Source organism: Pelophylax lessonae (genome assembly GCF_965119305.1).
Source record: "Pelophylax lessonae genome assembly, chromosome: 13".
Classification (NCBI taxonomy): domain Eukaryota; kingdom Metazoa; phylum Chordata; class Amphibia; order Anura; family Ranidae; genus Pelophylax; species Pelophylax lessonae.
Window position 1 is genome coordinate 111,548,678 of NC_138780.1, and position 20,880 is coordinate 111,569,557.

Sequence of the window (20,880 nt, forward strand, 5' to 3'; positions counted from 1 at the left end):
GTTTTCCAACAGAGCTTGACATGCATCAGTTGGATATATGCATGAAAGGTATACATGAATCATTGCATAAGGTATGCATGCGTCATGTATGCCAAATTTTGAATTCATGCATAAATTGATTTGCACGTGCATATAGAAGAGAGAGATTAGTATGTCGCAAATAAAGCTATATGAGGGTTTTAAGCATGGTGTTATTATCAGTTGTTTGCCTGTACTCTTGCAGACTGTGCATAAAGTGTAATACTGATTTATATTCTTATACTTTATTACTTTAAGGTATAATTAGGACTACTATAAATAACTTGCATTTACAATTTTTTTCTGTTAATGAAGTATATTACTATCAATTTTATTACATATTTTAAGCATTAGAACTGAAATGCACAATGCACACACGACTAAAAAGAATTAGCGATACAGGCCACATATTAGTAATCTATCAAAGCTTGCAAGAGCTTTTTGTGAGCTAGAGTCAGCGCTATTACTGGCGTGCTTTTTTTCTAAACTTTTTACTGTTGATAGCATTACTTTGCATTTGGCAGTATATAGTGTTGTAGGCTACAAGCTTTTCTCTTTTCCTAGCTATCATGCTAAAACATTTTTTTCCTTAGTAAATGCATTTATTAAATCTGTTACTATGTGCTGACGTCTTGCTCCAACCAATGCCTGGTTCTCTCTGTAGAAAAAAAAGAAGGACCTTTATGGAAATACACATTAGCGTGTATGTTCTGATTACACTTTTTAGTACTGTGAATTATTTAGAGCAAGTATAAACTGCAGAGAAAAGCAGCTCCGTCTTGATATTACAGCACCCATTGTCAAAGGGTTTGGGATCTATTGCTACGTTGGCAGTTTTAGCTACTGATCACATATTATGTCTGCACTATGGCTTCACTGTAAATTGCAGCATTTTTACAAGTTTTTTCCTCACTGAGGCCAATGTAGTTAAGCTATTTAGTTCAGTAAAAATACATGTTGGATAAACAATATTGGCTAGTATGTCTAATAAATGCTACCACACAAAGATGAACTTCAAATACATTTTAAAGTAAATAAAATAACAACATGGAGACCCTAAAGAAGGCACAACAGTATAGTGGCCTCACAGTCCTTGTAAATTGGTATAGGATACACCCTCTGCCAATGATGTTCTTGGCAGAGTGACAGTCTGGCCTATGACTCGATAGATCAGTGCTACATGATATGCATGTGCAATGCTGTTTACGCATTAATTGCACCCAAATGTAATTACCTTCTGTTTGTTTCTTTGCATCAGAATATTCTTATCCTCTATATCTATAGGATAAGAATGCAGTTTGTTCAAATCATGTTCAATGCCAATTTTCCTTCTTGTTTTTGTTTTACGTCTTTTTTAGAAAGTCATTTAATATTTGTGAACTTTTCCTTGTGTTGCTGGCGCTTGAATAAAAACCTATATGCTTTTCTTCAGACACAAAATTAACAATTTCTTCCTGAGCTCCTACCAACGTATATGGCTGGAAAAAGTACATGAGAACTCAGACTATGACAGTCTAATACTCGTGTTAACGGTAATGTAACTTGTGGCTACGCCTGTCCTTTGTGCACACAAGTACTCCACCCCAGCCATGATGTGATGTTTTCATTGGCTTGTGCAATTTTTCCAAGATATTCTGATTGGTCAGATTTCTAATATAGACAGGTTCTAAATTAGCTGAAAACAGTTTCTAAAGTTTACTGCCAGTGCGATTTCTACATACAACTGCAAGACGTTGTTACTATTGTTGCAGGCGTTTATATACTGTTTTAATCTCTTTAATAAATACCATAGGTATGGCTCTGAACTACAAGCAAGAATGAGACATGGAGCACTTTGATACATTTAGCCCACTGAAAGAACCTAAAGCACTAGTGGGGCTTTTTAATCTGAAAGATGTTCTGACCAATCAGGAGCTCCTAAATTGTACAAGATTCCAAACCCTACTAATCATGAGTCACCTGAACATTTTTTTATGTTCTTTTGTACCCCTCTTGATCCCACTTTCACCCCCTGCCAGGCACCGTTGTATTAACCTCTTCCTCCATGGTTATCAGAGATTTTGGATAGAAACAGAGGAAAATTCCTTTGAGGAGACACTAATTCAGGATTTGGCTGTAAGTACAGGATTAGCTGAAGTTTGGCTCAGAGCACAAATAAATAATTAGTACATATGTATTGCTTCTAATGAGTGACTTTCCTAAATTGAAGTGTGCTTCTTTCACAGCTTTTAAACACAACCCAACATGCACCTAATCAAACATTGTTCACTTGTCTTCTGGTTAGGTTCCTCCACAATGATTAATAGATCTAATTAGTATAGTTAAGGCTCCTCAGGTGCAGAATCTCTAAATCAACACTATGTAACAATTTTACTGAGGCTCCTCAGTAATAGTTATTAATTTAATTTGCTCTGAACTGCTGAATTACTAATTAGATTACTTATGAATAATGATTTTCATTACTTATTTTGGTTTCCAGAATTATTGGCAGAACTTTGCCATTTATCTTCAATTAAATGTTTATATGGTCACATTTTAAATGTTTAGATGGCTCTTGCAGTGTCATACAGCAGAGCTGTACTGTTACTTGATCAGCATAAATTCCAATATTTTCATATACACATATTGTATGATATTTTAATTGTATGCATATGATTATGATGAATATGAATGTATTTCCTGTCTAACAATCATGTATCTGTTGTTCAAATATTTTATTGATACAGAAAAAAAATAATAACATATGAACATAATAACTCTTACGGATTAACTCCAATGAGAAAGGGTGTAAAACAGTGAGCACAATATTGCACTAATTTAGTAGGGATGCAGCCCATAACAATGTAGTAGGGTAAGCATCAAAAACAATTATGTTAAACATTTAATGACTAGTATAGCACTTTATAGGGGGTATGGTAAACCCCAAATGTCCAGCTATATTGTATAGGGAAGGAGGTAAAGGGAAAAGGACCGCTCTTTATGGCAGCTAAACCCACATTAAATATTTTGCAAGATAACATTCAAAGAGCAGCTTATAACATACTGGATATACAACTAAGGGTATTAGGCTTGACAATTTAAAGAAACTGGGTAGACTACTCTAGGTAGTGTGAGTAAAGTTGGTTTCGCACGCTATCGGGACGGCTGATGTCCTGACCATTATATCATCTGGATGGGCTGTCCCTGTTCAGGGTAGTCCATGGGTAACAGGGGTTAATCAATCAGGAAGGAAAGAGAGAAGACAGAGGGGAGGGAGAAGGCAGATGATAGAGAAGGGAAAGGGGGCCAGAAAGCAGGGGGATGTGAAAAAAAGCAAAGACCAGAAGAATTATGAGGGGAGTGGAAGATCAAGAAGGTAGAAACAGGTCCCTCATCCAAGGTTCTCTAATGACCTACATGCAGGGAGATCCAGGGGACAGCAATACAATCATGTATCTCTAAGAACAGTTAGTCACCTTAATATTTGTAAATGGCTATTAGTATAAGGCAATGAACAGAGGCATTATTCTTGTTCATATACCAACACATGAAATGTCTACTTTGCAGGACAAAGGGTGGGCAACAAGTTTCAGGGGTCACACAAGTCGCCTCCTCAGGGCTGGAGTAAGGGGGATTGTGTGGCCCTCAAAATGCATTTGCTGTCTTTTGCCCTGATTGTTGTAACCAGTAGAATAAAAAACACTTTGGACTTTTCATTTGGTGCTCATGTTGTCCTATTACACTTGGATTTCTCAACTTGGGTGAATGTCCTTTCTTGTGGGATCCCCATCTTTATGGTGATTTGTTGAACACAGGCCAACAGGGCTCTAGTAATGGCTTTGTCCACCTTTTGATAACCGTTAAAAATGTGGATCCCTCTACCACTACCATTTGGACCGTTAGTAATTGGACACTGGCAAAACTTTTCCCCCTGGCTGTACACCTATAAGCCTGCCCTACTCTGCAAGACCTCATTTTTTTCTAATATCCTTAGGAGATGGACATTTTATTCCTTACGGAGAAATCATTATTTTATCAACTAGTTATTTATTTTACTGTGGATTATTCAATCAGCTCTTTGGTCAACACCTCACTGTTTTCCAATACAACAACAGAATCAGTTCTTCAGATCGACGTAGCCACAGTAGAACCTTGGAAGCTGTATCAGGACCCTATGATGTGTGGACAGCTAGTATTGTTTCCTTGGGAAATTAATCCTGGTTAGGCACTCACCTTGGCACTTGTTGACTTGCATGTAGTTAGCCACAGTGTGCTATATAGGTCCAGGCCTGTGGTTTATGCCCTATGGAACCCATACACTGAAAACCCTTCTGGGGGTACTCTTACTGTAACAGGCAAAGCAACATAGACAAGTAAGACAGGTTTTCCCTGTATTGGACCAATACTGTAGCCTCATTTATTTCAGGTTTGCTGAATAGTACCGGTAAGTGTTTGGGGAGTTGTATTTAAACAATTATTTACTATTGGCAGTAAAAAAAATCATTCACAGCTTAGTCTTATGTGTGTGACTAGGTGTTGAATTACACCACAGGTCACAATGTTATGACTGGCTCCATGAGTATCCCACAGTGGAATGCCCTCACTGATAGCAATGGCAGGAACCAGGCACACGGGAACCATGGCAAAAATCAGGCAAGCATTTGCTGTACCAATGGTCTGCAAAACACTCAAAGTGTTCAGAGTGACAATACTTCCCTTTCACAAGAGCAGAATTTTAACTCAAGTGTATGTATCCAATTCTAGCTCTATCTCAGGTACACAACAAGGGACCTATTTAACCAAGGCAGATTTTTCTGCAACTATGTCAGATAACTAATGGCTTTTAATACATCCATCACTGTCCAGAGCTAAAATACTCCAAGCTCTTTCTCCACCACCCCCATCTCTGCTGGAATTGAAAAATGAAATGCCTCCTCTAGAGGACTCAGACAAAGTACCTGCTAGCTTGGTGGATTTCAAATCCGGCCTTGACAATGTGAAAGTTATTTCTATCACATTCATGGAGGGTCATAACAACAAATGCCAGCCTCACAGGCTGAAAAGAAGTGTTCCAGTCCCTCCCAGTTCAGGGAACAAGGTCATTAAAGAAAGCTCCCCATCCACATACTGGAGCTTAGAGTGATACAACTAGAGTTGACCTTCTTTCGTCAAAGTCACCAGATCAGGATACAGTCAGACAATGGCGTGGCCAATATCAACCACCAAGAGCCAGACAGCCTTAACAGAACTAAATCTGATCATCTAATGGACAAAGAAACACTGTCCAGTCCAGTCTGCTGTTCACATCCCAGGAGTAAACAATTTGAAGGCAGATTGCCTCAGCGATCATAGCCTGGTCCAAGGGGAATGGGCCATTTATACTGACATATTTAATCTGCTATATCAGAAATGAGGACTTCCAGATGTGGACATCCAGGCCTCCAGGTTCAGTAACAAGCTACCCTAGTTGTAGCAAGGACCAATATTCTTCTAGCACTGACATCAGATATGACATCAGATACTTTAATAATTCCCTGGACTCTAGTTCATATGTCTTTTTTCAAGTGTGAATTCTGCCTTCCTGACTTTAATTCAGTATGAAAATAGAACAAGAGAAGAGTTCAGTGTGAAAATAGACCAAGAGAAGAATCTGGTGATTCTCATTGCACCATACTGGCCCAGAAGAAAATTGTACACAGACATACTCAAACTTCTAGGAGATGATCCCTGGCCTCTCCCAAACAAGCCAAATGTTTTTTCTTCTTACCCCATGTTCCATCTTGCCTCCCAGTCACTGGCCTTAAAGTGATTCTAAAGAAAGAAGGTTTTTTTATCTTAATGCATTCTATGCATTAAAGAGAAATAATAGACGTGCAGAATGGAAAAACATGTTTAGTTTTGTTTTGGAATTTGTGCAGTTTGGTTTCAGGATTAATTTAGTTTTGTTTTGTATCCGTTAAATTTTGTTTAGTTGTTGTTAAAATTTGTTTCATTTATTCATTTGCTAACTAATTCTAACTTTTCAGAATTATTGGAATTCGGATCTAGGGAAAAAAGATTGACCAATCTGAATTCTGTGTGAAGAATAGCTGGTTGTTAAGCAACGGGCTGGGAAGCCACCCACCCGCGTCCATGACAACTATGACTCATCATCTTTCAGCGGGCTTCCCTAATGATAGATGAATGTAAAGCAAAAAATGCCAGCATTTCCCAGCAATAGAAAAATGTTTAAAAAAATGGCGTGGGGTCCCCCCCCCCCAGTCCATACCAGGCCCTTCAGCATTTGGTATGGATTTTAAGGGGAACCTAATGCAAAAAAAAATGTGTGGGGTCCTCCAAGATCAAGGCAGCCCCCAGATCCTGCCCCCCCATGTGAATAAGTATCAGGTACATAGTACCCCTACCCATTCACCAAAAAAGTGTAAAAAAATAATACAAAAACAGAGACAGTTTTTGACAAATCCTTTATTAAAAAATTAAAAACAGTGTTCCTCCCGATGTAGATACATCATCAATCATGCCGCCCACCGCACCCAAAAAAAAAAACAAAAGATGCTCTCCCCAACACAAAGACCATCTGCCTACTGCAGGCTCCTCCGTTTGACATTTCTTATACAGGTAAGGTGCCACCTGTCTACGTCACCTGGTGGCACCGCATATATAGAACATGATGGGGATAAGACTCACATTCCCACAACTGTGGCCAGTGGTTGTGGGGGTTTGCGGGAAGGGGGCTTTACGGAACTGGGAAGCCCCCTTTAACAAGGAGGCCCCAGGTCCTGGCCTCCTGCTATGTGAATGAGTATGGGGTACATTGTACTCCTACCCATTCACCAAAAAAATGTCAACAAGTAATAAAAACACAGAAACAGTTTTTGACAAATCCCTTATTAAAAAATAAAAAATTAAAAACAATGTCCTCAATCATGCCACCCGCCGCCCCCGAAAAAAGAAAAAAGACGTTCTTGCCGATACAGAGGCCCTCTGCCTATTTGACAATTCTCAAACATGTAAGGGGTGGGGGGCCACCTGTCTGTCACCTGGTGGCACAGCCAGAGACCCTCCACCCCAAAGCACCCACCCCCCATATTGAGGGCATGTGGTATGTTTCAGTAGAGGGTGTTCGCTCACTTGTCCCCCCCCCTTTCCTGACCTTCCAGGCTGCATGCTCGAATAAGGGTCTGTTATGGATTCTGGGGGGGGACCCCACGCCGTTTTTTTTTATTTTGGCGAAGGGCCTGGTATGGACTGGGGGCTCCCCATGCCATTTTTTTAACATTCTTCTATTGCTGCGAAATTCCGGCATTCTTTTCTTTACATTCATCTGTCAGTGGGTAGCCCACTGACAGATGAGGAGTCATGGTTGTTAAGGATACAGACGGCCGGCTTCCCAGTCCGCTACTTAACAACCAGCTATTCAAATCAGCTATTTTTCATACAGAATTTAAATTGTTTTTTGACCGACCTGAATTCTAATTGTTCTGAAAAGTTGGAATTTGTTAGAAAACGAATAAACTAAATTAATTTTAATGGATTTCAACAAAATTTGTTACTATTCGGTACTATTTCATACATCCAAATCTCTGAATAACCAAAAATTTGCCCAAATTTGTATTTGGACCATAAAAAATTGCACATGTCTATAAAAAAAACCTTCTGTGTGCAGCAGCCCCCCTTACGCCCTCTAATACTTACCTGAGCCCCATCTCAATCCAATAGATGTTACACGAGAGCCTCGGCTTTCCGAACTTTCCCTCATTGGCTGGGACAGCAGCGGGCAACATTGGCACCCGCTGCTATCAATCAAAGTCAGTGAGGATGAGCCACAGCTCCATGTCTGAATGTACACACAGAGCAGCAACTTGGCTCGGGTGCCCCCCATAGCTAGCTGTTTGCTGTGGGGGAACTTGGCAGGAGGGAGGGGCCAAGGGAACCAGTGAGGGACCCGAGAAGAGGAGGATTGGGGCTACTCTGTGCAAAACCACTGTACAGAGCAGGTAAGTATAACATGTTTGTTATTTTTAAACAAAAAAACATTCACTTTAATGGCATGGCTGTTGAAGTCCAGGTCTCGAGGAACAGGGGTATCTTTTATTGTCATTCTCATATCGCTCAAAAACAGAAAAGTCACTTCTAGGAGAATTTACTATCAAACCTGAAAATCCTTGTCTGATTGATGTGAGCACAGGCTTTTCAAATCATCTATTGCAAGGTGGGTAAGAAAACTCATTAAAAAAGCTTATTGTTTAAAGCAGTGGTTCTCAACTCCAGTCCTTAGGACCCACTAACAGGTCAGATTTTAAGTATTACCGTGGGAAGATTCAGACTAGAATACTGCAATCACTGAGCAGCAAATTATATCACCCGTGATGTATTTCAGTTCTCTTGCAAACCTGGCCTGTTAGTGGGTCCTGAGGACCGGAGTTGAGAGCCACTGCTTTAAAGGATAGAACAGCTGCAGCACTCTTACATGCTCACTTCACCAGATCTGTTTCCTTGGCATCCTAACATCAAACCTCTGTTGCCCAGTTTTGCAAGGCCCGACACCTGGTCTTTGGTTCATACCTTCTCCAAGTTCTACGAAGTAAAAGTCCAAGCTTCTGAAAATGAAGTTTTCAACCACAGGGTTTTTACAATAGCACTCTGACCTGGGTCCCTTGATTCTTTGGTATTGTTAAGCCTGTTGGCTTAGTTATTTGTTGTTACCCACCCTTCTTAATAACTGCTTGGGGACATCCCAGGTAAATATTCAGTCTTGTACTGTACAATGAAGATAAGAGGAAATTTGGCTTACCTATAAACTCCATATCTTAGAGTAAAGTACGGGACACAGTACACCCCGCCTTCTGTTTCTTGTGTTACTTTTCATTGCATGCTAAAAAACTTAGGTCTCACAGATTGGGGTAGGGTTATAGGGGTTCACCTAGTCACCTGAAGGTACCGGCCATTAACCAAGGGGCTATGAATATCAAGCCTAGATCCTGTACTATATTCCAAAATATAGAATTTACATGTACATCAAAATTCCTCTTTTATTTAGTCTGTTCCTTAAGTAGTAGAGGGTTGTAAGTTATTCAACTTCTCATTTACTTCACTGCAAAATTATATATATATTTATGTATATATATATATATATATATATAGCAGTTATTCGGGGTTCAAACCATTCAATTAAAGTCTTTCCAATACACACAATTTTAATACACACTAACCTAATATCATAGTTGATTACAGAAAAATTGGAAGTGCTGCCTGCATGGGTTTCCACCTTGGATGTCTTTGATTCCTTGGTTTACATATTTTCTGAAAAAAAAAAAAAAACATTGCCAAAGATTTGTAGCTTAATTGTGTCTTTAACTACAGGCTAGTATATGATGTTTATTACCAAAATGATCAAAATAAGGTACAACTCTGCTTTGCTGTCTGCATTTGATTCTCTTGCAGTTGCAAAGTAGATTATGATTATGCATAATCTCTTCTATTCACAGTTGTTGTTAAATGAACTGTAGCAGCAGTCCACCTGATATTCACTGTTTTGCAGACCTTTTGCGGTGCTTACTCCCATATTTAAGGACACTTTAACCTTCACAGTACAAAAGTCTACCTCTCAAAAGCTATTCCGAGACAAACTCCATAATCTTCTGATAACTCCAGCATTGCATTAAATTAATGTTATTACACTGACAGAGTATTTTAGCAACTGCTTAGAAACTGTCAATATGATTAATATGAAACCAATCTCCAATAATTACCTTCAAAGCCCTTCTGTCTATATCCTCAAGGAATTGTTACGAGCTTATAGGCTTATGTATTCTATATGTATAGTATAGATATGGATTAAATAGTTTTTAGGTGCAATTTATTTACTATAGGGTCTATTCATCATATATTTGATGGGCAATCTGCTCAACACATAACTGTTTTTCGATTTAGATTCAAATTTGCACATACACATTTTCTCTAGTGTTCATTGACGGACACAGCTCCCGATCTTTTTAATCATTGGGTTATTCTGCCCCCTACAGGGGTAGGACACTAGGCAGAAAAAAAGGTTGACTATGCCTATGGGCAGACCCAGGGGGTATACTCCCACTCTCAGCTATAGGCACTCAGTTTTTTTCTGCCTCATTAGGAGTAAGGACCTAGTTCCTTGCTGGGATCTTTGGTCCTGGCAATTTTTTTCCTTTTTAGTGGGTTTTTCTATTTTTCTTGTGAGAATCTACAATCAACTGTTGGAGTGGGCGACGGGCTGGATATTTTTAAAATCCATTGGTCACCCTAGTCTGGTCAGCGAATGCGTGCAGGCCTCAGCTCTGTGCTAGGTCAGCCGCAACATAGCTCCACTGGACAGGGGCTGGCCTTCGAGTTATACGTCTCGCGAGCTTGCATACGATCCGGCCTCGGGCTGAGTCGCAGCATTCCTCCTGGCTGACAGTCCCCCATTTTGATGGAGAGGAGGTGTTCCTGGTATGATAAGAAGCTGTCCCCCCTCTCCCCCTAGAGGGTTTTGGGGTGGACATGGGCCCCTCCCTGGGATGGTCAGACCCCTGGGTTTCCCTCCTTCCCATGTAGCGTCTCCCCCTCTCTTAGTGGTCCCTGTGGACATTTCGCCCCCCATCTGCCTATCCCCCCCTTTCCCATGGGGTGGCCATACCACCTTTTCAGGTCGGTCTAGGGTGCTGAGCTGGCAATGGGGGTGCCGCATGGTGCCATCATTTTCTTGTAGCCTGTGTGCTGTAGATTCGGCAGCCATATTTGTGTAGCCTTGGTGGCCATTTTTTTGTGGTTTCTCACTGCTAATAGCGGTGGGCCGTGACTGTGAAGCATATATGGGCAGTGATTTTGGCAGTGGGAGCCCCTCCTTATCCCCTGGTGCTGACTCCTGGATCTTTCTCTTCCTGATTGCTGCATGTGTGTGCAGATAGCCTGGTGCTGCAGTGCCTAATTGGTGGGTGGCCAATCTGGTGGGGTCCTCTCCCTCTCTTCTAAAGGCTCAGTTAGTGCCCTGTGCCTGGCAAACTGTGGTGCTGCCCCCTTGTGGGCCTCTTGTGGATCCCCCTTTTTTCACACATGGAGTCCCTGGATCACATTTCCCCACCTGATCCCCTCTCAGAGGCTGTCGGGCCCTCTGGGTCCCAACAATCCCTTACTGCCCTGACGGCAGTCCTGGAGTCTTTGGTGTCCAAGGTGGAGTTGGTCCTGGGGAAACGGGCTAGCAAAAAGCATCTCTAGCCTTTACCTGCCTCATCTGTTCCATCAGATCCTGAATCTGATTTGGCCGCCGCATACGCAAGTCACCCTGCTGGGTCTGTGTCCACACACCCTGATTTCTCACATAGTAAGAAGGATTCCTCTGCTCCTGTAGCCGTGCATGAAAAAGTGCTGGTGGATGCACTGATTGTATCTGTGCATGAGACTTTAAAAATGGAGGATGCAGCTAATGCTGCATCGAAGGCGTTGGTTCCTTTTGGCAGCCACAAGCCCTCCAGAGTGCCAAGGGTGTTCCCCTTTCCCGCTTACTTTGACAAAATTGTCGCTAAACAGTGGGGTTGTCCAAAATGCCCCCTTGTGACCCCTAAGCATTTTACTATGCGGTACCCTTATGAGGACTCCCTGCTTAAAAAGTGGACTGTCCCACCTGTGGTGGACTCTCCAGTCTCTAGGTTAAATAAAGCAACCATGATTCTGGTTGAGGAGTCCCCAGCCTTTAAGGACCCGGCTGACAGAAAAGCAGAGGCTGCGGCCCGCCATTTGTACACTGTGGCTGGTTCAGCACTTAGGCTGGTTTTTACTATTGCCCTGGTGTCGCAAACTCTGACCAAGTGGGCAAAGCTTTAATGCCTGCCTTTGCTGAGCTGGCGGACCAGTTGGTCCAGGGGCTTCAGTTTGTCAGTGATACCTCTTTTGATGTGGCTCCTCTGATGGCCAGACTGTCTGTCTCGGCAGTGGTCCTTAGGCGTGTTATTTGGCTTAAATGCTGGTCTGCGGATTAGACTTCTAAGAAGGCCTTATCTGATCACCCTTCCTAGGGGATCGCCTGTTTGGAGCTTCCCTGGAGGACATCGTTAAGGTCTCACAGGGGGGAAGAGTACCTTTCTTCCGCAGGCTAGTAAGGGCAAGGAGCCCCGTCGTAGACGTGGTCCATTCTTCTCAGCTCAAAAGATGTTTTTTCGTCCCTCAGGGTATCAAGACAAGGGATCAAAGCCCTTCAGGGCCTCCTCCGACGGATCCAAATGAACCTGGTCTGGCAAGCCGAGAGTGGGCTTCTCCAGACCTGCGGACATGGCTCCCTCAGCACGAAGGGGCGCCCTCACCCATATGTGGGGTGGGGGGATGTCTTCGCTGGTTTCTGGACCCATTGACCTCCCTGGTACAGGACAAGTGGGTCCATGAAGTCATAGAGTCCAGCTATAAGATTGAGTTTCATTCTCACCCTCCAGAAAGGTTTGTTCCCTCCAACTTGCGCCTATCCCAAGACCGCTTATGGGGTCTCTTTGGGGCAGTGCAAGATTTGCCGAGCCAAGGGGTGATTGTCCCGGTTCCGACTTCGGAATAATTTCAGGGTTTTTTTTTCAAACCTGTTTACAGTCCCCAGGAAGGAGGGCAAGGTGCGTCCACTTCTGGACCTCAAGGCGCTAAACTTGTGCAGAAGTTCCGAATGGAGTCCATTCGCACGGTAGGGGCGTCCCTGCATCAGGGGGATCTTCTTGCTTCTATCGACATCAAGGATGCTTCACATTCCAATATGTGTTGGTCACCAGCGCTTCCTCTGCTTTGCCGTGGGAGAGGAGCATTATCAGTTTGTGGCGTTACCCTTTGGTCTTGCCTCCGCTTCTCGGATCTTCACAAAAGTGTTGGCCCCGGTGCTGGCATTGTTACGTCAGCGAGGAGATCGCGGTACTGGGGTTCCTGGATGATCTCCTGCTGTGAGCGGAGCCTCTGACTGCTCTGGTCGACAACTTGGAGATTACTCTAATCTGAGGGAGTTTGGTTGGATCCTGAACCTTCAGAAGTCTGCTCTTGTTCCGTCCACAAATCTGAACTATCTGGATCTGACTCTGGACTCGGCCTTAGCCAGAGTGTTCCTTCCTCTGGAAAAACTCCAGAAACTGCAGGAAGCAATTTACCTTCTGTTGTCTAGCAGACGGTCATCCCTTCGGACTTGCATGTGGGTGCTGGGTCTGATGGTGTCTGCCTTCAAAGCGGTTCCATTTGCACAGTTCCACATGAGATCTCTGCAAAGAGAGATTCTGATCAAATGGAACAAGAATCCACAGTCTATAGATAATCTGATCCGGATAAGCTAAGGTACGGGAGGGTCCCTAATCTGGTGGCTTCGTTCTCTGGCTCTTCGCCAGGGCAAATCCTTTCTCGCCCTGTACTGGACGGTGGTCACCACAGATGCCAGCCTGTCCAGGTGGGGAGGCGTCCTCTGCTCAGGGGGTCTGGACACTGGAAGAGTCCAGACTGCCAATCAATGTACTGGAGCTCCGAGCAATCAGACTTTGGATCATTGGACAGATCGTTTTCAGGGGTGTCCAGTGCAAATTCAATCGGACAGTGCCACGGCTGTGGCCTATATCAATCACCAAGGGGGCACAAGAAGTGTCCTGGCGGCTCAGGAAGTAGCCCGCATTCTAAGGTCGGCAGAATGTTTACATTCCAGCCATCTCTGCTGTACACATTTTGGGGTTGGAAAATTGGCAGGCGGATTACCTCAGTCGACAGGCGTTGGACCAGGGGGAATGGTCACTTCATCCGGAGGTGTTTCATCAGTTGTGCCTCTGGTGGGGTACTCCAGATGTGGATCTGTTGGGCTCTCGTTTCAACAGAAAGGTGCAGAGGTTTGTGGCACAGTACCTGGACCCTCTGGCATATGCCACAGATGCGCTGGTGGCTCCATGGGGCTCAGTATTATCTGATTTATGCCTTTCCCCTCTCAATCTTCTGCCAAGGCTTCTGCGCAGGATCGAGGCAGAAGAGATTCTGGTCATCTTAGTGGCTCAAGACTGGCCTTCCAGTCTTGGTATGCCAATCTGGTATGGCTGGTCATTGATGTTCTTTGGAGACTTCCTCTCAGGGAAGATCTACTTTCCCAAGGTCCAATCTTCCATCCTGATTTACACTGATTTCGCTGGGTTTAATGGCTTGGCTGTTGAAAACCAGATGCTGAAAGGTTTAGAAATGCTAGAGGTTTGTCTGATTCAGTGATTCCTACGCTGTTAAAAGCTAGAAAATCTACCTCTAGGAAGATCTACCATTGTACATGGAAGTGGTACATTGCTTGGTGTGAGTCTCTTGAGGTTCATCCTCGCCCTGTTTCGGTGGCTCAGATCTTGACTTTCCTCCAACGGGGGGGGTTGAACAGTGACTGGCCTTGAGAACTATTAAGGGCCAGGTCTCGGCCTTGGCAGTCTTATTTCAATGACCATTGGCCACACTTTCCTTGGTGCGTACTTTTATCCAGGGAGTTCGACACTTGACTTCTCCGGTGCGGTCTCCATTGCCACCTAAATTTGGTACTTTCAGTCCTCCAGAAACCACCTTTAGAAAATCCTAGGGACGTTCCCCTGCTTACGTTATCCCAGAAGGTGGCCTTTTTGGTGGCAATCACTTTTGGGCACAGGGTGTCGGAGCTGGCGACATTTCTTGTCATTCACCTTACTTGGTGGGTCACAGAGATGAGGTGGTTCTTCGCCCCTTTCCGCCGTTCCTTCCAAAGGTTGTCTCTGATTTTCATTTGAATGAAGATGTTGTGTTGCCTTCCCTGTGTCCCAGGCCAAAACATCCTAAGGAAATTACCTTGCATTACTTGGATGTGGTTTTGGGCAATTTGGGTGTACCTGGCAGCTAGCTGGAGTCTTTTAGGAAGTCAGATTCACTATATGTGCTCAGGAAGAGGTTGTCCACTTCTGCAGCGACCGTTTCCAGATGGATCAGACAGATGGTGTTTCAAGCCTATTCAATCAAGGATCAGGTTCCTCCTTTCCCTGTTTTAGCACACTCTACAAGGGAGCTAAGTGCCTCCTGGGTCTTCCATCATCAGGCGTCAGTGATGCAGGTTTGCAAGACGGCTACCTGGTCATCTGTGCACACCTTTACAAAATTTTATAAAGTGTTATGTTGGCATCTATGGATGCTGCATTTGGTTTTGCAGGCTGCTGTGTAGAGGACCTGGTCCTCTTTGAGGGTGTATTGTTTTTTTTTTTCAGGTGAGCTCCAGTTGTTCTTGGTTGAGCTACATGTTACCTGGTTGGCTATGGTTTAGCCTTGGGGATTTTTTTTCATGCTGTTCCCACCCCTCATGTTTTACACTGCTTTGGGACATCCCAATGGTTAAGAAGATTAGGAGCTGTGTCTGTCAACGAACAATAGAGAAAATAGGATTTTTATCTTACCGTAAAATCCATTTCTCTGATGTTCATTGAAGGACACAGCACCCACCCCTCTGTGGAGTTGGATTTCTTCTGACACTGCTTGTAACAAAACTGAGTGCCTATAGCTGAGAGTGGGAGTATACACCCTGGGACTGCCCATAGGCTTAGTCAAGCTTTTTTCTGCCTATTGCCCTACTCCTGTAGGGGGCAGTATAACTCATTAGTTAAGAGGATCAGAAGCTGTGTCCATGGATTTTACGGTAAGACAAAAATCCACTTTTTACCTATTTTTAAAGGAGATTCATTCAAGATTCGATTAGATCAAAAACATTCGTCCATGATTTCCTAAATAGTTTCTACATTGAGAGAAGGGCTCTACTGTACTTTTTTTTTTTCTATCAAATTTATCACCTAGTGAATGTGTATTTATTATGTAATTTACCCAACATTTGCTATTTTTCACCTTGCACAGTATTCAAACCACTCACTGGTTTAGAGTGGGTAATTGTGTTTTTTAAAGCTGTGGATTTTATGTCTATGGAGAGCTCTACACATTCATAATACAGATTTGTAATAAAGGATCAGGACTTGTATGTGTGAGCTTTTTTTTTTATTTTATTTTTTTTTGGATTAAAAAAATAAATAAATACAATTTACAGAAAGAGAGTGCCTATTCCATCACTAGGAGATTAATGAAATAACTCCTGTTATTTATCAAGATTTGCCTGGCAATATGAAAACAGCCTCTACTTTTCTATAGATTTTCAAATGTAATCCACATCGGCGACATTTTTTTAAACAAAATTCTTTCATTAGCTGCTTGCATAATAAATGCAGCAAACGCTGACAGGAAGTGATGGACAGATCCCACCAAATTTTTGGGGGAATGTTTAGTGTAAATATTCACTGGGAATACTGTTTGGTGAATCCTTGATAAATTGACCACAGTAGCTAAACAGCAGCTTTATTTTGGTTAAGTTAAAACTACCTCCTGAGAAGAGACTTTAAAAGATAAGTACACCTTTAAAATAAAATAATATAATAAAATTTGCCGGTAAAAAAATGTGCATTTACTATATATTTTTTTAGGAGCCTGGAAAGCTTTGCACCAGCGATCAGCAGATCTCTGGTGCCATGCAGGTCTCCTGCAGACTGTCAGTGTAAGTTGTCTGCCCGTACCTCGTACAGGCAGGCAGTTTCCCACTATCAGGAAGAATCAATTAACTACCAGAGCGCTCAACAGAACCATGGTAGTTCATTGAGAACTATAGGTCGACAGTGGCAAAGGCAAGTTGTAGTCTATTCATTCACAGAACACTGTTTTCTTTCGATCGTGGCAGCGAGTGGGGGGGGGAAATATACCCCACTCGCTGCCAAAATGGAGGATCGGGGGTGCATGGGCCAAAACATTTGTAGCATCTTATCCTTTAAATTGTGCCAGTTATTAAAAATAGAACCACATGTTTAAAATGTTCAACACCATTTAAATGTCACTTGAAATGAATAGCATCTATATCCAAAAGACCAGAAGCAGATGACCCATTGTCCACCCTAGGCTTGGAGTTCAATATGAGGTAGACTTGTTTTTCACTAAACATCTTTTTTTTTACCTTAGTATACTTTTCATGTATTAACAAAGCAATTTTAATGGTATTGATTATCTTTTAATAACAGTTTACCTCAAGAAAACAGTTTGCACACTGAATATATTATACCTGCCCTTGTAAATTAATTGCTGCTTAGTGCCTTATTTCAGATACTTTATTATACTTTTATTAAAATCATTAGTCATGTGTCATACAAAACAATAGAGCATTGAAGAGAAATTGCACCCTATGCTGGTAACATAGAAAATATATATTTTAATTTGTGGGAGAAGTAGAAAATGTTGATGGTTCCATAGTTCTCTAAAAATGAGAAAATTAAGCCAAAATAAAGTAATATTTTTCAAAAAGGTTGCAGGGTGGTGTGTGTAATACTCGGCTATACTTTCTATGACTTTTATTTGCTACTGAGAGATTTAATTACCTGTTGGCAATCACTTTATGTGCAGCACACTAAAATCAATTTGATATTAAGAAGATAGCTGTCAACAAGCAGTTAATCATTTTAATTGCAATGAGATATAGACAAGATTGTGGTGTGTTGCACTGCCATTCTTATTGAATCCCACTGTTAGACGCTAAGGCCTCATACACACGGACTTGTGTGAAAATAAGCAACATTTTTTCTGCCAGAATTTGGCAGAAAAAATGCCTCTAATGTTACAATATGTATGCGGGTTTATCATATGTATGTGGGTTTTTCTGGGTAAATGCATTCTACTTGCCAGAATATTAACCTGTTCTGGCTATTGGAATACATTTACATGCATAGATATGTTTATACAATTTTTTTTTCTTACTTCTCAAAAGCTCTTTTCAGAATGCCCCTTTAGTGTTTTTTCTTTTTTTCTTTTCTGGCTGTAAAAGTTCCATGGCCACATAGGCCAACATAGGGGTGCCTTTCTTGTTCAAATATTTTATTGATTAAAAAAAGGAAATGTACAGACAATAGTTCAATAGGCATATAAACAGATATATAACAGAAAGCCGGAGAATCAACCGTACAAAATGAAGAAGAAAATAGAACATTCAGTTTAGGAGGGCTAGCCTCCGAATAGGCATATGGACATATGGAACATAGTAACAAAAGAGGTAATATTCGGAGACAAAGAGGAATATAAATGCAAGGACACCCCAAAACAAGCTCAAAAGAAAAGTAACATAGGAGTGTTTTTACATGCCTTATAAAATAATGCTGAACCCCTATAAGTGGCATTTTTTATGCTCTGTGTGCATGAGGCCTAATACAGTAACGGGCACCCACAACACACAAGCCGTGCGTTCTAGTGCACTGCCTCAGGAAAAATGTGAATGTCTGTTTTTTGGATGTGATGTGGCGAAGTTGGCAGCCCAGTCTACATTAGCAAGCTACCTCTTTTAAAAGAAGCAAAAACCCCAAAAAATATTTAACAACCATTAACATAGCTTCAAAACTTGCCATCACCTGCTTGTCTAGCTGTTTTGTAATATACACAACAGATCACATCAGAGATTCTGAATTATAGCTTCAGTTTAGAAACACCTGTTGTACACACACACACACACACACATGCTATACCTGTACTTTTGCATCACTGAAAATGCTCAGCTGCGGTGACTGCCTGGGTGACAACTGCAATGGTCAGGCAGACAGCACAGTAACAATGAGCCTGTAGTTTTATCAGGATACCAATTACTGAGCTGCACTTAGGACAGAGTGCCTAATATGGACATTTAAGCCGCGGTGACACCCTCCTTGGCCCCCCGACCAAGCCTTATTTTATACCGCCAAGGCACCTGCCTCAATAGGCTCATAAGCTGCCTGACCCTGGGAAGAATGTTTTGATTACAGTGCCTCTGTTGTGAATTTTAAAGATTAAATTCTCCAAAATCCCTACAGCTACAGTGATGACTGCGGTCTTTAGGTAAGGTGATTTTACTGCTTGTTGTAGTGAAACATTTTATTGTACAAAGTCTGGGCCCAAGATCACTATATTACCAAAAGTATTGTGACACCTGCCTTTACACACACATGAACTTTAATGGCATCCCAGTCTTAGTCCGTAGGGTTCAGTGTTCAGTTGGCCCATCCTTTGCAGCTCCAACAGCTTCAACTCCTCTGGGAAGGCTGCCCACAAGGTTTAGAAGTGTGTTTATGGGAAAGTTTGACCATTCTTTCAGAAGTGCATTTGTGAGGTCAGGAACTGATGTTGGAGAGAAGGCCTGGCTAGCCATCTGTCCGCTAATTCATCCCAAAGGTGTTCTATTGGGTTTAGGTCAGGACTCTGTGCAGTCCAGTCAAGTTCCTCCACCCCAAAATCGCTCATCCATGTCTTTATGGACCTTATGGTGCACAGTCATGTTGGAAGTCCCAACCCCAAACTGTTCCCACAGTTGGGAGCATGAAGTTGTTCAAAATGTCTTAGTACGCTGTGGCCTTCAAAGTTCCTTTCACTAGAAATAAGGGGCCAAGGCCAACCCCTAATAAACAACCCCATACCATAACCCCAGCTCCACCAAATGATTTGGACCATGTCCATAAAGACATGGATGAGCGAGTTTGGGGTGGAGGAACTTGACTGGCCTGCACAGATTCCTGACCTCAACCAAATAGAACACATTTGGGATGAATTTGAGGGGAGACTGTGAGCCAGGCCTTCTCTCCATCATCAGCGCCTGATCTTACAAATGTGTTTCTCGAAGAATGGACAAACATTCCCAAAGACACACTCCTAAACCTTGTGGACAGCCTTCCCTAGAAAAGAAAAAGTTGGTATAGCGGCAAAGGGTGGGCCAACTCAATATTGAACCCTGCGGACTAAGACTGGGATGCCATTAAAGTTCACGTGCGTGTAAAGGCAGGTGTCCCAATACTTTTGGTAATATAGTGTATCTTAGACATAAAAGCTTGCTGCTGTGAGCTTTTTAACTGACATTCGTCAAAATCAATAGGAAGCAACCTGGTCCTGTGAGATCCTATTAGTTTTTATTGAGAGAAGATTGTGTTGCTTAAAAAAAGCCAATCAGCAGACATTTTTCAGTCATGCCCCTTCGACAGAAGCTAGCTAAATGGCCTCTGTAGGACTGAATCCAGTATACACAGGCCGAATGTCGGCTGGTTTCTATTGAACTAGCTGATGCCTCCCAACATTCAGTCTGTAAGTTCTAGGTTTAACTCTTGCTCCCCCAGTAGCACACACCCACCTTTTTATTGCTTTCACTCTAGCTGCCCACAGTGTGACAGAGGCTGTCTTGTGTAAGATTTATGTTGCTCAAGTTGTGTGGGGGCAAAACCAACTGCCCCCCCCCCCTTGTGACAATACTGGGGCAGTCAGCAAGCACCAGTACTGGCACATGATAGGTAGAGGAGTGAGTCAGATGCTCCTCCACCGCCAAAAGCACCAGAATATTATTTATTTATTTACTTTTATTTTTTAGTGTCCTTGCTCCCAGCGGAGCAGTGGGGAGTGAAAGAAAGGTATTCACTGATGGGGAGGGGAGACACTAAAGGAAACCTGCTATTTTGCTCTGCCGGCGCACTTTTAGGTCACTTAATGTGAATTTCTACTTTCACAGATAAATTGGGATAACACTGACATTATATTCGCTACATTTCCCCAAAAATATAGCCTAACTTTAAAAATTCGAATTGAAAATTCCTGCTAACTGTTTTAAGTGCTAACTAGCTCTCCCTTGCCATGTCATGTTAAGGAGGGGGTTGTGTAGTAATGTTTAACATAATTAAAGCGTATTTAACCCAAAAGCAAACATTTATTTTATTGCAGCTTACCAATTCTTAGATGTGATGGCTCCAATTGTTTTTTTTTTTTTATTTTCTTTCTATTGTTTGTACCTGAAGAACTGGCCAGTAAGTCAGTTGTCTTTCAACAGAACAAGCTCTCCTGTAAATGTATCAATTACAG

The 20,880-nt window shown here is 42.3% G+C and overlaps 1 protein-coding gene across 7 annotated transcripts in view; it reads left to right on the forward strand.

Annotated features, from left to right (window-relative positions):
• The window catches only part of LOC309569543 (ryanodine receptor 3), a 1,308,933-nt gene that overhangs the window by 1,013,296 nt on the left and 274,757 nt on the right, over positions 1-20,880 (forward strand). For 4 of the 7 annotated variants that reach the window (XM_082275410.1, XM_082275413.1, XM_082275415.1 and 1 more), the window contains one exon: positions 2,037-2,133. In XM_082275410.1, the coding sequence (XP_082131536.1) occupies positions 2,037-2,133 (97 nt within the window). Of the gene's footprint in view, positions 1-1,450; positions 1,551-2,036; positions 2,134-20,880 lie in introns of all 7 variants that reach the window. The other 3 variants (XM_082275412.1, XM_082275411.1, XM_082275414.1) reach the window with 1 other exon arrangement.